The sequence below is a fragment of the Bos grunniens genome, chromosome 4 (assembly GCF_055505025.1).
Source record: "Bos grunniens cultivar Pamir isolate PY7600 chromosome 4, Bosgru_T2T1.0, whole genome shotgun sequence".
In the NCBI taxonomy this organism is placed as follows: Eukaryota; Metazoa; Chordata; class Mammalia; order Artiodactyla; family Bovidae; genus Bos; species Bos grunniens.
In genome coordinates, this window is record NC_141168.1 from 20,445,575 (window position 1) to 20,458,690 (window position 13,116).

The 13,116-nt window shown below is 37.5% G+C and overlaps 1 protein-coding gene and 1 long non-coding RNA gene across 9 annotated transcripts in view; one reads left to right on the top strand and one right to left on the bottom strand.

The window, feature by feature from the left end:
- Window positions 1-13,116, top strand: part of MTPN (myotrophin) — a 78,681-nt gene that overhangs the window by 46,609 nt on the left and 18,956 nt on the right. For 2 of the 5 annotated variants that reach the window (XM_086395418.1, XM_086395417.1), the window contains exons 2-3: window positions 3,278-3,391; window positions 4,219-4,302. In XM_086395418.1, coding sequence (XP_086251544.1) covers window positions 3,278-3,391; window positions 4,219-4,302 — 198 coding nt within the window. Of the gene's footprint in view, window positions 1-3,277; window positions 3,392-4,218; window positions 4,303-5,287; window positions 5,631-5,750; window positions 7,307-9,793; window positions 11,867-13,116 lie in introns of those variants that run through there. The other 3 variants (XM_086395420.1, XM_086395419.1, XM_086395416.1) reach the window with 3 other exon arrangements.
- The window catches only part of LOC147373740 (uncharacterized), a 137,282-nt gene continuing 131,658 nt past the window's right edge, over window positions 7,493-13,116 (bottom strand). For 2 of the 4 annotated variants that reach the window (XR_015162019.1, XR_015162025.1), the window contains 2 exons: window positions 10,891-11,069; window positions 7,494-8,961 (listed from right to left, as the gene is read on the bottom strand). This is a non-coding gene — a long non-coding RNA (uncharacterized LOC147373740). Of the gene's footprint in view, window positions 8,962-10,339; window positions 10,760-10,890; window positions 11,070-13,116 lie in introns of those variants that run through there. The other 2 variants (XR_015162026.1, XR_015162029.1) reach the window with 2 other exon arrangements.

A 13,116-nucleotide genomic window follows, 5' to 3' on the forward strand; every position in this document is an offset into this window, starting at 1 on the left:
AGTCTCCAGTGATATTAAGTATGTTATACACCTTCTTTCTGCTGCTGCTAAGTCACTTCAGTCGTGTCCGGACTCTGTGTGACCCCATAGACGGCAGCCCACCAGGCTCCCCCATCCCTGGGATTCTCCAGGCAAGAACACTGGAGTGGGTTGCCATTTCCTTCTCCAGTGCATGAAAGTGAAGTCGCTCAGTCGTGTCCGACTCTTGGTGACCCCATGGACTGCAGCCTACCAGGTTCCTCCGCCCATGGGATTTTCCAGGCAAGAGTACTGGAGTGGGGTGCCATTGCCTTCTCCCACACCTTCTTTCTACTAATGTGTTAATTTACTGTATAAGGAGCCTTGTTGTTGTTCAGTCGCTCACTTGTGTCAGATTTTGTGACCCCATGGACTGCATCATGCCAGGCTTCCCTGTCCTTCACCATCTCCCAGAGTTTGTTCAGACTCATGTCCCTTGAGTCAGCGATGCCATCCAACCATCTCATCCTCTGTCATCCCCTTCTCCTGCCTTCAATCTTTTCGAGCATCAGGGTCTTTTCCAATGAGTCGGCTCTTCGCATCAGGTGGCCAAAGTATTGTAGCTTCACCTTCAGCATCACAGTCCTTCCAGTGAATATTCAGGGTTGACTTCTTTTAAGGTTGACTGGTTGGATCTCCTTGCAGTCCAAGGGACTCTAAAGAGTCTTCTATAGCACCACAGTTTGAAGGCATCAGTTCTTCGACACTCAGCCTTTTTTATTATCCAGCTCTCACATCCCTACGTGACTACTGGAAAAACTATACAGAACTTTGTAGGCAAAGTAATGTTTCTGCTTTTTAATACACTGTCTAGGTTTGTCATTGTCTTCCAAGGAGCAAGTGTCTTTTAATTTTGTGGTTGCAGTCACCAACCGCAGTGATTTTGGAGCCCAAGAAAATAAAATCTGTCACTGCCATTGTTTCCCCACCTTAATCTTTAGTTCCTCTTCGCATTCTGCCATAAGGGTGGTATCATCTGCATATCTAAGGTTATTGATATTTCTCCCAGCAATCTTGATTTTAGCTTGTGCCTCACCCAGCTCAGCGTTTTCCATGATGTACTCTGCCTGTAAGTTAAATAAACAGGGTGACAGTATTCAGTCTTGACATACTCCTTTCCCAATTTGGAAACAGTTTGTTCGTTGTTCCATGTCTGGTTCTAACTGTTGCTTCTTGACCTGCATACAGGTTTCACAGGAGGCAGGTCAGGTGGTCTGGTATTCCCATCTCTTTCAGAATTTTCCACAGTTTATTGTGATCCACACAGTCAAAGGCTTTGGCATAGTCAATAAAGCAGAAATAGATGTTTTTCTGGAACTCTCTTGCTTTTTCGATGATCTAGTGGATGTTGGCAATTTGAACTCTGGTTCCTCTGGCTTTTCTAAATCCAGCTTGAACATCTGGAAGTTCATGGTTCACGTACTGTTGAAGCCCGCCTTGGAGAATTTTGAGCATTACTTTACTAGCATGTGAGATGAGTGCAACTGTGTGGTAGTTTGAGCATTCTTTGGCATTGCCTTTCTTTGGGATTGGAATGAAAACTGACCTTTTCCAGTCCTGTGGCCACTGCTGAGTTTTCCAAATTTGTTGGCATATTGAGTGTGGCACTTTCACAGCATCATCATTTAGGATTTGAAATAGCTCAACTGGAATTCCATCACCTCCACTAGCTTTGTTCATAGAAAAATGCTTTCTAAGGCCCACTTGACTTTGTCTTTTAGGATGTCTGGCTGTAAGTGATCATACCCTCGTGATTATCTGGGTCGTGAAGATCTTTTTTGTACAGTTCTTCTGTGTGTTCTTGCCACCTCTTCTTAATATCTTCTGCTTCTGTGAGGCCCATTCATTTCTGTCCTTTATTGTGCCCACCTTTGCGTGAAATATTCCCTTGGTATGTCTGATTTTATTGAAGAGATCTCTAGGCTTTCCCATTCTATTGTTTTCTTCTGTTGCTTTGCATTGTTCACTTAAGAAGTCTTTCTCTCTCCTTACTATTCTTTGGCACTCTGCATTCAGATGACTTGAATAAACAATCCATTAGAAGTTACTGCTGTGAATTACTCATATCCTCTTAACTGAAAAAGGTTGTTTTATCATCGAGGAATTAAAAAGGAGGAAAATTATTTTTTATTAAATTCTTGACATAGAGACAATATATTTAAAACATACATCTGGCCTGGAACTCAGAAACACTGTGTGTAATTTAGTTTCCTGACTTAATGCTATGAGGCCTCCACTGATTGTTGTGATAGGCAGGTGGTTTTACCTCTTGGAATGCTTTCTTTTTTTTTTAAAGTACCAGCCCTTGAGAAATAAGATGATAACGCTAATTTTCTGGAGGATGTAAAACCCAGGGGTAAACTTTTTCCTTAAGGGAAAAAAATACCTCTGTATATTTAGTGATTTCAAATTGTTTGAATTTAATGATTTTATTGTTTGTAAAATAGATGCTTTATCTATATAATGACCCTTAACCTTAAAATGAAAATACTGAGTAATGGATTTGACTCAGTATTTAAATAAATATTTATTTACATAGGTAGCTTATAATAATAGCTAATCCTATATCTGTTAATTTTAGCTATACCACCTTATTTTCAGTGCTTTGCATGGATCAGTTACTTTAATTCTCACAACTCCATTAAATGTATGTTTAATCATGTGATTATTAGATTACTATCTGCCTCCCACACTGGGTGGTAAGCTCTGTGGAATCAGAAACCATCTCGGATTTTGTTTACCATTGTTCACTCTGTTCACAGAGCTGACCATACAACAGAGCTTAAATTTGAATGAATGAATGAAATGAATTCTTAATAGCTAATACTGATTACCTTTTGATAGTGATGTCTGCCTCCATCAAAGTAGTGATGCTTTCTCTGAAGTATTAAAATACATGTTATATGATCTGTGTAAAATCTTTATTTAAACTCAACATTTTTTCTTTGCTGGTCACATCTTGACATCATGGTGATTAAAATTCCTTAGAAATAGAGCACAATCATATATTTCATTACATTTAGCTTTTTTTTTTTTTTAATTGTTTTCAGCTTGACTAATGGTTTGAATTGCAGTCATACTGTGTGCTAACCATTGTGCAGAATTTAATTTCAAGTTCTTGGTTGCTTGTTTCACTTTGCAGGTAATGTAATTCTTTGACGAAACCCTTGTAGCTTTAAGAAAGTAAAGCTACCAGGTGCTTCATTTCCCTTCTTCAGTCTACCATCCTTACGAATACTGTTTTCATTTGGCTTCTAAGGGAGAAGATGTCAACCGGACACTAGAAGGTGGAAGAAAGCCTCTTCATTATGCAGCAGATTGTGGACAGCTTGAAATCCTGGAATTTCTGCTGCTGAAAGGAGCAGATATTAATGTATGTAAAGAACATTGTCATTCTAGAAAAAAAATTCCTGTTGCATGCTATTGGGTAGTTGTTTTCAGTAGATTTGTAAAATAGTTACTGGTGGAAATCTCATGTGAAAGTAAGAATATAGTCTGAAATTTTGCTGAATTTCTGTAGCTTAGAAATACATGGTTGTGATTTTTTTTTTAATAAGCAGAACAAGTTTATTTTTTTAAACTGATAAAACTTGGGGGTGGGGGACACAGGATAGATAGATTCATGCTTCCTTTTCATGTTCTAAAGCAGTCTGAGAGTTAGCACTATCTGTAGGTAGCAAATGGCTATCACCCAGTGGAGGATAGGCCCTGTAGTCATACGGAAAATCTAAAAGTGGATTTTTGGACAAGTCAGGCAGCAGTTATCTCTTGATTCTTGCCTTTTGTAGCCTCTGCATTTCAGAGTTTCAGAAAAATGTTTAAGTAACCATAAAGAGCAAGTGAGATGAACTTTTCACATCTCAGGGGCTGCCATGTCACCTGGCCCAATTTTGGGCATCTGTTACCTCTTCATACTGGCGAGCCTACAGTAGTGGGGGGTTGAGGCTCAGAGAGGTTAAGTAACTAGTCACACAGTTAAGTGCCAGAGTCCAGATTTGAGCTGGGGTCAAAGTCCTCCTCCCTCTGTTTCACCAGCTTCTAAGGAGAAACTGCTTGTGGGCCTAGGCCTCTGTCAGCTCTGTAAGAGGCTAAAAATGGGAGAACATTGATTTTCAGTTATTTATAAGCATTCCCTAATGATCTAGAGAGAAGGAAGAAATGAAAAATGGATAAAGTGATCTATATCTCATTCTTTCATAGGCTCCAGATAAACATCATATCACACCTCTTCTGTCTGCCGTCTATGAAGGTCATGTTTCCTGCGTGAAATTGCTTCTGTCAAAGGTGAGGTCAATTGCTGGTTTTTATTGTTTTATAACTGTTCAAGCTAAGTAATTGGTTATTAATTTACTTAAATTTTATGTGGCATCAGGAACAGAAAAATTAGAGGTAACAGCCAAAATTGAAGACTAGAGCAATGTTGCTTGAAAGAGCTGATCCACACGCTGTTACCAGTTCTTACTGGGTAAAGAGCCTGAGCTAGAAAATAAGTCAACACAGTCTCCTTCATCAAGAATATCCTGCAATTTTCTTTTTAAAAGTTAGCTGAACTAGACATTGTACTTAATACAGAAAATGTTGTCCTGTGCTAGTAACAGTTTGCAGACTGCTGCCAGATTCACATACCACACTTTTATAACCTTGCCTTTGAAATTTGTAAACTTCTTTGTCTGTAGTGATCTTTCTGAGCAAGATTATTGAGGATTGCTGTAAGGGGCTCTCCAAGTCATTTGGTTTCTTGATATGATTGAGATCATGGTACATTTGGAGTTTTCCAGTGTTTTGTCTTTGATTACAAGCTCTCAAATGAAGGTCAGAGTCCAGCCTTAAAAATTAACCAGTCAGTTGCAACCATTCTAACTGTATTAGATGGAAACTGCAAATGTTGGAAGACAAGAAATCATCGTAAAATAAGGCACTCAACGTTAATCCCAAAATTATCTTTTCATGGCCATATTCTGGAAAATGTTAATAATGTTTAATTTGGAATTTTCAAATAAGTCCTGCTAAAAGAAGCAAGAAAGAATTAGAAATAAAATGAGTAAATATATATGAAGCATTTTGCACAGTACCTGACACATCATAATAGTCAATAAATGGTAGCTTTTATTATGTTTAAGACTAAAGAGGATTATATGCTTCATAGATTCAGTTTCAGTAGGATTTGGAGAACATTGGGAAAGAAAGTAGTACTTTTGTCCCAACACTTTATTGACAACTTTTCAAAGGTACTATCTGAAAGCAGTTAACCCAGGTCCTTTAAAATTAGGGGGTTTTACCCATACCTTCAGCACAAATACCGGATTTCTTGAAACGTGTGGTGGTGGAACACATTCTTCTTTACCACTGTAATGGATCCAGCATCTTTGGTGGGATGTGGTCATGAAGATTTCCAGCCACTGTATCTTTCTCCTGTCTTCCCGTCCCCCACACTCATGTAAAGATTAAAAAGAACCTTTGAGAACTATGGATAATTTCAGCCTTGGGGGAATGTTTTTGTATTATGTTAAAAACTGGTTGTCGGAGGCTACAAATATTAATTTACAATTCATGAAAGATTTAATTGTAATATTTTATTGGTTAGGACTCTATTGAAAGTAACTAAACCCAGCTTAGACAGGCTCAAGCAGTAAGAGAGATCATGTTGACTCACACAGTTCTAGGTTGAGGCACAGCTTGTCTGTGGGTTTAAGCCACATGACCAGCATCTGATTTCTTTGTCTCTATCTCAGCTTTCTTCCTCAGGGTTGGCTTAATTGGCCCACCTCAATATATCTTCTGAGTGTAGAGCAAAAGAAGCAGCAATACTATATTATATTTGAGAGATGCTCACTCCAGTACTCTTGCCTGGAAAATCCCACGGACAGAGGAGCCTGGAAGCCTGCAGTCCATGGGGTCGTTGAGGGTCGGACACGACTGAGTGACTTCACTTTCACTTTTCACTTTCATGCACTGGAGAAGGAAATGGCAACCCACTCCAATGTTCTTGCCTGGAGAATCCCAGGGACGGGGAAGCCTGGTGGGCTGCCGTCTATGGGGTCGCACAGAGTTGGACACGACTGAAGTGACTTAGCAATAGAGCTTAAAAGTTCTCAGAGGAAAAATTTTAAGCTATGTGAGGTGATTTTTATTTAAACTTATTGGGGTAACCATTTCACAGTACATACACATATCATTTTGTTGTATACCTTAAATTGTAATTATAGTATCAGTTATATCTTAATTACAAATTAATAAGTCAGAATAAAAACAAGAAATGAATGACTCCTCCTCCTCCTTTCTCCCTCTTTCTGTGACCTTTTGTACCTAGCCAAGGCTTTTTGTTCTCTGAAAATAAAAACCTCCAGGGATCCTTTTTTAGCTTAGGGCTCTGGTCATTTACCAAATGAGGTACCCCTAAGCCAGCTCCTTCTTTGTAGCCAGATCTCAAACTGTAGATCAGAAATGTATTTGTTTCTGATAAGCCTTTCTTTCGACCTCAGTTCAGTTCAGTCGTGTCCGACTCTGCGACCCCATGAATTGCAGCACACCAGGCCTCCCTGTAATTCCCGAGGTTCACTCAGACTCACGTCCATTGAGTCAGTATGCCATCCAGCCATCTCATCCTGTGTCATCCCCTTCTCCTCCTGCCCCCAATCCCTCCCAGCATCAGAGTCAACTCTCAGCATGAGGTGCCAAAGTACTGGAGTTTCAGTTTTAGCATCATTCCTTCCAATGAACACCCAGGGCTGATCTCCTTCAGAATGGACTGGTTGGATCTCCTTGCAGTCCGAGGGACTCTCAAGAGTCTTCTCCAACACCACAATTCAAAAGCATCAATTCTTCGGTGCTCAGCTTTCTTCACAGTCCAACTCTCACATCCATACACGACCACTGGAAAAACCATAGCCTTGACTAGACGGACCTTTGTTGGCAAAGTAATATCTCTGCTTTTCAATATACTGTCTAGGTTGGTCATAACTTTCCTTCCAAGGAGTAAGCATCTTTTAATTTCATGGCTGCAGTCACCATCTGCGGTGATTTTGGAGCCCCAAAAAATAAAGTCTGACACTGTTTCCACTGTTTGCCCATCTACTTGCCATGAAGTGATGGGACCAGATGCCATGATCTTCGTTTTCTGAATGTTGAGCTTTAAGCCAACTTTTCCACTCTCCTCTTTCACTTTCATCAAGAAGCTTTTTAGTTCCTCTTCACTTTCTGCCATAAGGGTAGTGTCATCTGCATATCTGGGGTTATTAATATTTCTCCCAGCAATCTTGATTCCAGCTTGTGCTTCTTCCAGCCCAGCGTTTCTCATGATGTACCCTGCATAGAAGTTGAATAAGCAGGGTGACAATACACAGCCTTGACGTACTCCTTTTCCTATTTGGAACCAGTCTGTTGTCCATGTCCAGTTCTAACTGTTGCTTCCTGACCTGCATACAGATTTCTCAAGAGGCAGGTCAGGTGGTCTGATATTCCCATCTCTTGAAGAATTTTCCACAGTTTATTGTGATCCACACAGTCAAAGGCTTTGGCATAGTCAATAAAGCAGAAATAGATGTTTTTCTGGAACTCTCTTGCTTTTTCCATGATCCAGCAGATGTTGGCAATTTGATCTCTGGTTCCTCTGCCTTTTCTAAAACCAGCTATCTGGAAGTTCATGGTTCAGGTATTGCTGAAGCCTGGCTTGGAGAATTTTGAGCATTACTTTACTAGCATGTGAGATGAGTACAATTGTGCAGTAGTTTGACCATTCTTTGGCATTGCCTTTCTTTGGGATTGGAATGAAAACTGACCTTTTCCAGTCCTGTGGCCACTGCTGAGTTTTCCAAATTTGCTGGCATATTGAGTGCAGCACTTTCACAGCATCATCTTTCAGGATTTGAAATAGCTCAACTGGAATTCCATCACCTCCACTAGCTTTGTTCGTAGTGATGCCTTCTAAGGCCCACTTGACTTCACATTCCAGGATGTCTGGCTCTAGGTGAGTGATCACACCATTGTGATTATCTGGGTCATGAAGATCTTTTCTGTACAGTTCTTCTGTGTATTCTTGCCATCTCTTCTTAATATGTTCTGCTTCTGTTAGGTCCATACCATTTCTGTCCTTTATCGAGCTCATTTTTGCGTGAAATGTTTCCTTGGTATCTCTAATTTTTCTTGAAGAGATCTCTAGTCTTTCCCATTCTGTTGTTTTCCTCTATTTCTTTGCATTGATCGCTGAGGAAGGCTTTCTGATCTCTCCTTGCTATTCTTTGGAATTCTGCATTCAGATGCTTTTATCTTTCCTTTGCTCCCTTGCTTTTCGCTTCTCTTCTCTTCACAGCTATTTGTAAGGCCTCCCCAGACAGCCATTTTGCTTTTTTGCATTTCTTTTCCACAGGGATGGTCTTGATCCCTGTCTCCTGTACAATGTCACGAACCTCCGTCCATAGTTCATCAGACACTGTCTATCAGATCTAGTCCATAAATCTATTTTTCACTTGCACTGTATAATCATCAGGGTTTTGATTTAGGTCAAACCTGAATGGTCTAATGGTTTTCCTCACTTTCTTCATTTTAAGTCTGAATTTGGCAATAAAGAGTTCATGATCTGAGCCACAGTCAGCTCCTGGTCTTGTTTTTGCTCACTATATAGAGCTTCTCCATCTTTGGCTGCAAAGAATATAATCAGTCTGATTTCAGTGTTGACCATCTGGTGAGGTCCATGTGTAGAGTCTTCTTTTGTGTTGTTGGAAGACAGTGTCATGACCAGTGTGTTCTCTTGGCAAAACTCTTATTAGCCTTTGCCCTGCTTCATTCTGTACTCCAAGGCCAAATTTGCCTGTTACTCCAGGTGTTTCTTGACTTCCTACTTTTGCATTCCAGTCTCCTATAATGAAAAGGACATCTTTTTTGGGTGTTAGTTCTAAAAGGTCATGTAGGTCTTCATAAAACCATTCAATCTCAGCTTCTTTCCACCTAGGACAAACAAAACAAGAAGTGATTACTCTTCAGATAGCGAGAGCACAGACCATTGTTCCATATTTCTTATTCCCAAAACACTATGCTGTAGGTCATTAAGACCTTAAATCTTCTACTTAAATAAGTTCCTGAAAAGCTGGCTTGATTTGAATATATGATAAGCCATTATATGTTATCCCAGAAGGGTCTTCATAGATATATACTATATTGCTGAATTATCAGTTATAAGTTGAGTTTCCTGACTTTAAAGTAGTTTTTAATTTTATTTGTGCCTGTAATTTTGTCCTTTGATTATATCTGAGCCTTATTTTTGTAGCTAAATAAGTGACATTCAGAGGTGGCTATATTGATGGCAAACCAATTGTAACCATGTAGAGCTGTTATTTTAGATGAAAGAAAGATTTTCTTTTTATCTTTTTGAAAGCAACACATTACCTTTTTAAAGCAATGTAATACAATGTAGTATTGTTTTTTTTTTTTTTTCAAAATTAATTACATTGATTTTATTTTTGCATAAGCTTCTTAATGGATACCCAGTAGTTAACAAAATTTTTAAAGGAGGAAATTGTGCTCTTTCAAAAATCCTTAATTAACTAAAATAAGGCTATTCCATGGTCTAGTGCATTTATTTAAAGTCCACTCAGAGTTTATATTATGTAATCTGGTTTGTCCTGCTTTTTATCAAAGTTAGAATCCTTATCAATTACTATGAATTCATTTGAAAGTACATAGTTTAGAAGTTTTCCAGATTTGTTGACAGCTCTAATATACAACTTGAACAACAAAGGTTTGTATTGAACCAGCACACTTACATGCGGATTTTTTTCAGTAGTAAATGCTGAACATACTGCACGATGCATGGTTGGGTGAATCCACAAATGCGGAGGAACCACAGATACAAAGAGCCAACTATAAGTTACAAATGGATTCTCAGCTACACAACTGTATTATTCCACTGGTACATCATTAGCATAAGGGAAAAGCCAAAATAATATTTTAAAACTCAATATGATCACAAGTAATGATAAAAACAAAAATTACAAAAACAAAAGAGTTGCTAGAATGTATAAAATCAAACCACATGATTTGATTTTATATTTAAATCAAGCTATGCCATTTACTGGACAATTTTAATTTTAATGCAGTGGAAGATGAAGTTATGACACAAGTGGGAATTTAAGATATTTAATTCTTTATTATCCATATAGCAAAAAAGGAAGCTAACATCTATGGAAAATATAACTTTTGTTCATGTAATCTCCAAATACATAAGGTGACAATAAAGGAAGTTAAACAACTTCCTAAAGTCTAACAGAAAGTAATGGAATCAAGATTTTTTCCAAGATATGACTCCACACATGTTCTTTCTCCTTGAGAGTTCATTTTCAGACTTATCATTATGGACAATTATGAGAAATGATTATATTTTTGCAGGTAAAAGCTGTTGGCCTTATTTTTTATTGTTACACTCATGATTGAAAAAAAATGTAGAAATCAACACTTGTGAGCCTTTCACTTCAAGACTGAGGTCTGAACATATGCCAGGGTATCCCCCTTTAGTCCTCTGATAATAGAAAAGAGGTTTTTTAAAATAAATGAATTGACATCTGCTTTAAACCATAAGATGGGATTCATGAGACAATAAATTATCCTTGAGAGACAGAAAGCAGGTGATATAAAGCTGAAGAAGGCATTCCCAAATATAAGCAAGAGAGGACTGTTGCAAGTTAGGAGTCGATCCAAGGCAGCTTGAAGCCCACAAGTGGTCAGCACCCAAGGAATAAGCAAGAAGTTACTATGTGAATAAAAACAAATATTGAAATATAAAATGATCATGAATGTTTAAAAGTATAAGCTAAAACTGTAGAACTACTAAATAATACTAAATAAGATTCAAGGAAAATGAACAAAACTCCTGGTACTCACCAGATCCAGAGTACATGAGAAACAGTGGTTTGGTGAAAGGAGACAGATGAAACAGATTAAAAATTCAGGCTCCAGAAGCATCCTGGGGAATAGAGTAGTCTTAGGGAGTAAGAAGCCCGAGTGAGGGTATGAAACAGAAGTGGCAGCTGACCCGCAGTCACTAAAACGATAACTTCGACCTAATGTTATGAAAGCAAAAACAGACCATGTAAGCACCTGTCATTTTAAATTGTAATTATCTCACAGTTGAATAAGTTTTTTTTTTTTTTTTTGCCTGAAAAAAAAACAGGAAACTTTTGGAATAAAAGATATTTAAAAGATGTATAAAAATACTACTGACTTCCTGACTAAAATCTCAAATGCCTGAATAATAGTAATGTTGCAGGCACACATTATGTAGAAGAGAGTTAATCACAGAATGATACTCTCGAACTATGTTATGGCTGATGGATATTCGTAAGTCTGAAATTCATTTATTTTTCACAGTTATGTATAATTTGGCAGCATCTTAATTTCTATGTGGTTTAAAAAACAGTTCTCTGAGAAGTAATTGTTTGCCTGTAACATTAATACACTTGATCAGGCTAGACATTTCCTCTTAATATTAACATTTTCTCTAATGTAGTATAGTATTTAATATATATCAGATTTCTACATTTATACTTACTAAAATTCTTTATAATTTATGTAATTCTTTTGATAATAAAAGATTTTAAGACATCTCCTTGTTTCCTTAATTCTAAGGAAAACTGTCTCTAAATAATCCACTCTAGGGTATTGTGGGGAAAAGGGAAATACTTAACATCAAAGTAAACATTTATGTTTACTGTCATTTAGAATTCAGACAGACAAGTATTCATTACTCTTGTGTATGTTTATACTCTGTCCCTTATATGCGATATACTACTATTAAAAATGACCACTCAACCTCCTAGTAAATAAGAATTCTTTTAAACAAATAAAAGGCACCCTAGCATGAGAGAATCACAAATCTTATAATATTTAATGAGTTTTTAAAATATAATTACTGTTTTATTCTTACAGAATCAAACTGGCAATATACTTATTATTATAAGTTCATTTGTTGGTAGAGACATTTAGCATACTAAGCTATATCTGAGAGAGAAAAGTCCAAAATAAACTTGGCTTTTTTGTTTTCTGTTATTTCTCTGCTTTACACTGTGTCACAGAATGTACCTCCTTAGGATGTCTCCTGTAACCTTTCAGGAGAAATATGTAACCACTGATGTTTGTGCAACTTTGATGCACAGCTGATTCAGACCACTCTATGTTCATTGTGTGGATAAATGAGTGAAAAACAGATTTACTCAATGGCCTTCCTTTTATAAAAAGGAAGTTAAAATGATTAACATCTTATGTACAACTGCTGTAGAGAATAAAAAGTACTAAAACTGCTAATATTAGAAAAGCATCTTACCTGATAATACTGAAGATTTTGCTCAATATGTTTTCTATTCTATGCTGTACTTGAAAAAACTCAAGCAGCCAGTTGATAATAAAATTTGCATATCCCTCTCAAATACCAGCATTGTCAAAAGAGGTGTCTGTGGTACATTTTCTGTTGCTTGAATTGAGAATCAAGATACAAGGGCTTAGAAGTCCACCCCTTTTCAGCTTAAACAAGTAGATGTATGGTAGGTAGAAACATTTTTTTACTCAAATTACTCACTGTTCCACTCCTGGTAAAATCTAAACAGTTTTGCATATTCTCAAAGCACACATACTATTGATTATTGCTTTAACCCCCAAAGTTCTTTTCCATGTAACATGGGCAAGTTTAGTTTTAAAAAATTTTTAGTTCTAGTGACCTACAAAGAACTGAGCAATACCTTTTCTGAATTGCCTTATTTTAAGAAACTGCATGAGGAAAGAACTAGCAGGCTTGATATAGCTAGAAAAGTGCCCCCAGATGCTGGAGAAACCAGTTGTTATACTGTTTTGATACACCTTACAAATCTCATCCACAAGTATGTCCTTTGTAAGCTTTTTTTTTTTTTTTTTTTTACCTATTTAGCTCTTTCAGACTGGAGTGCGTTGTTATTTTAGATAGTTTCTGTTAGTGACATAAAGTGTGTCCTGTGATGTCACACGCCTCCAAGTTTGGCTTTCAGTTCTTAATAACTTTGTGGCTTTAAATAAATTCCTTATCGTCTCAGCCTGAATGTTCTCTTCTGAGACATGGGGCTAGTACTTACCACATAGAGT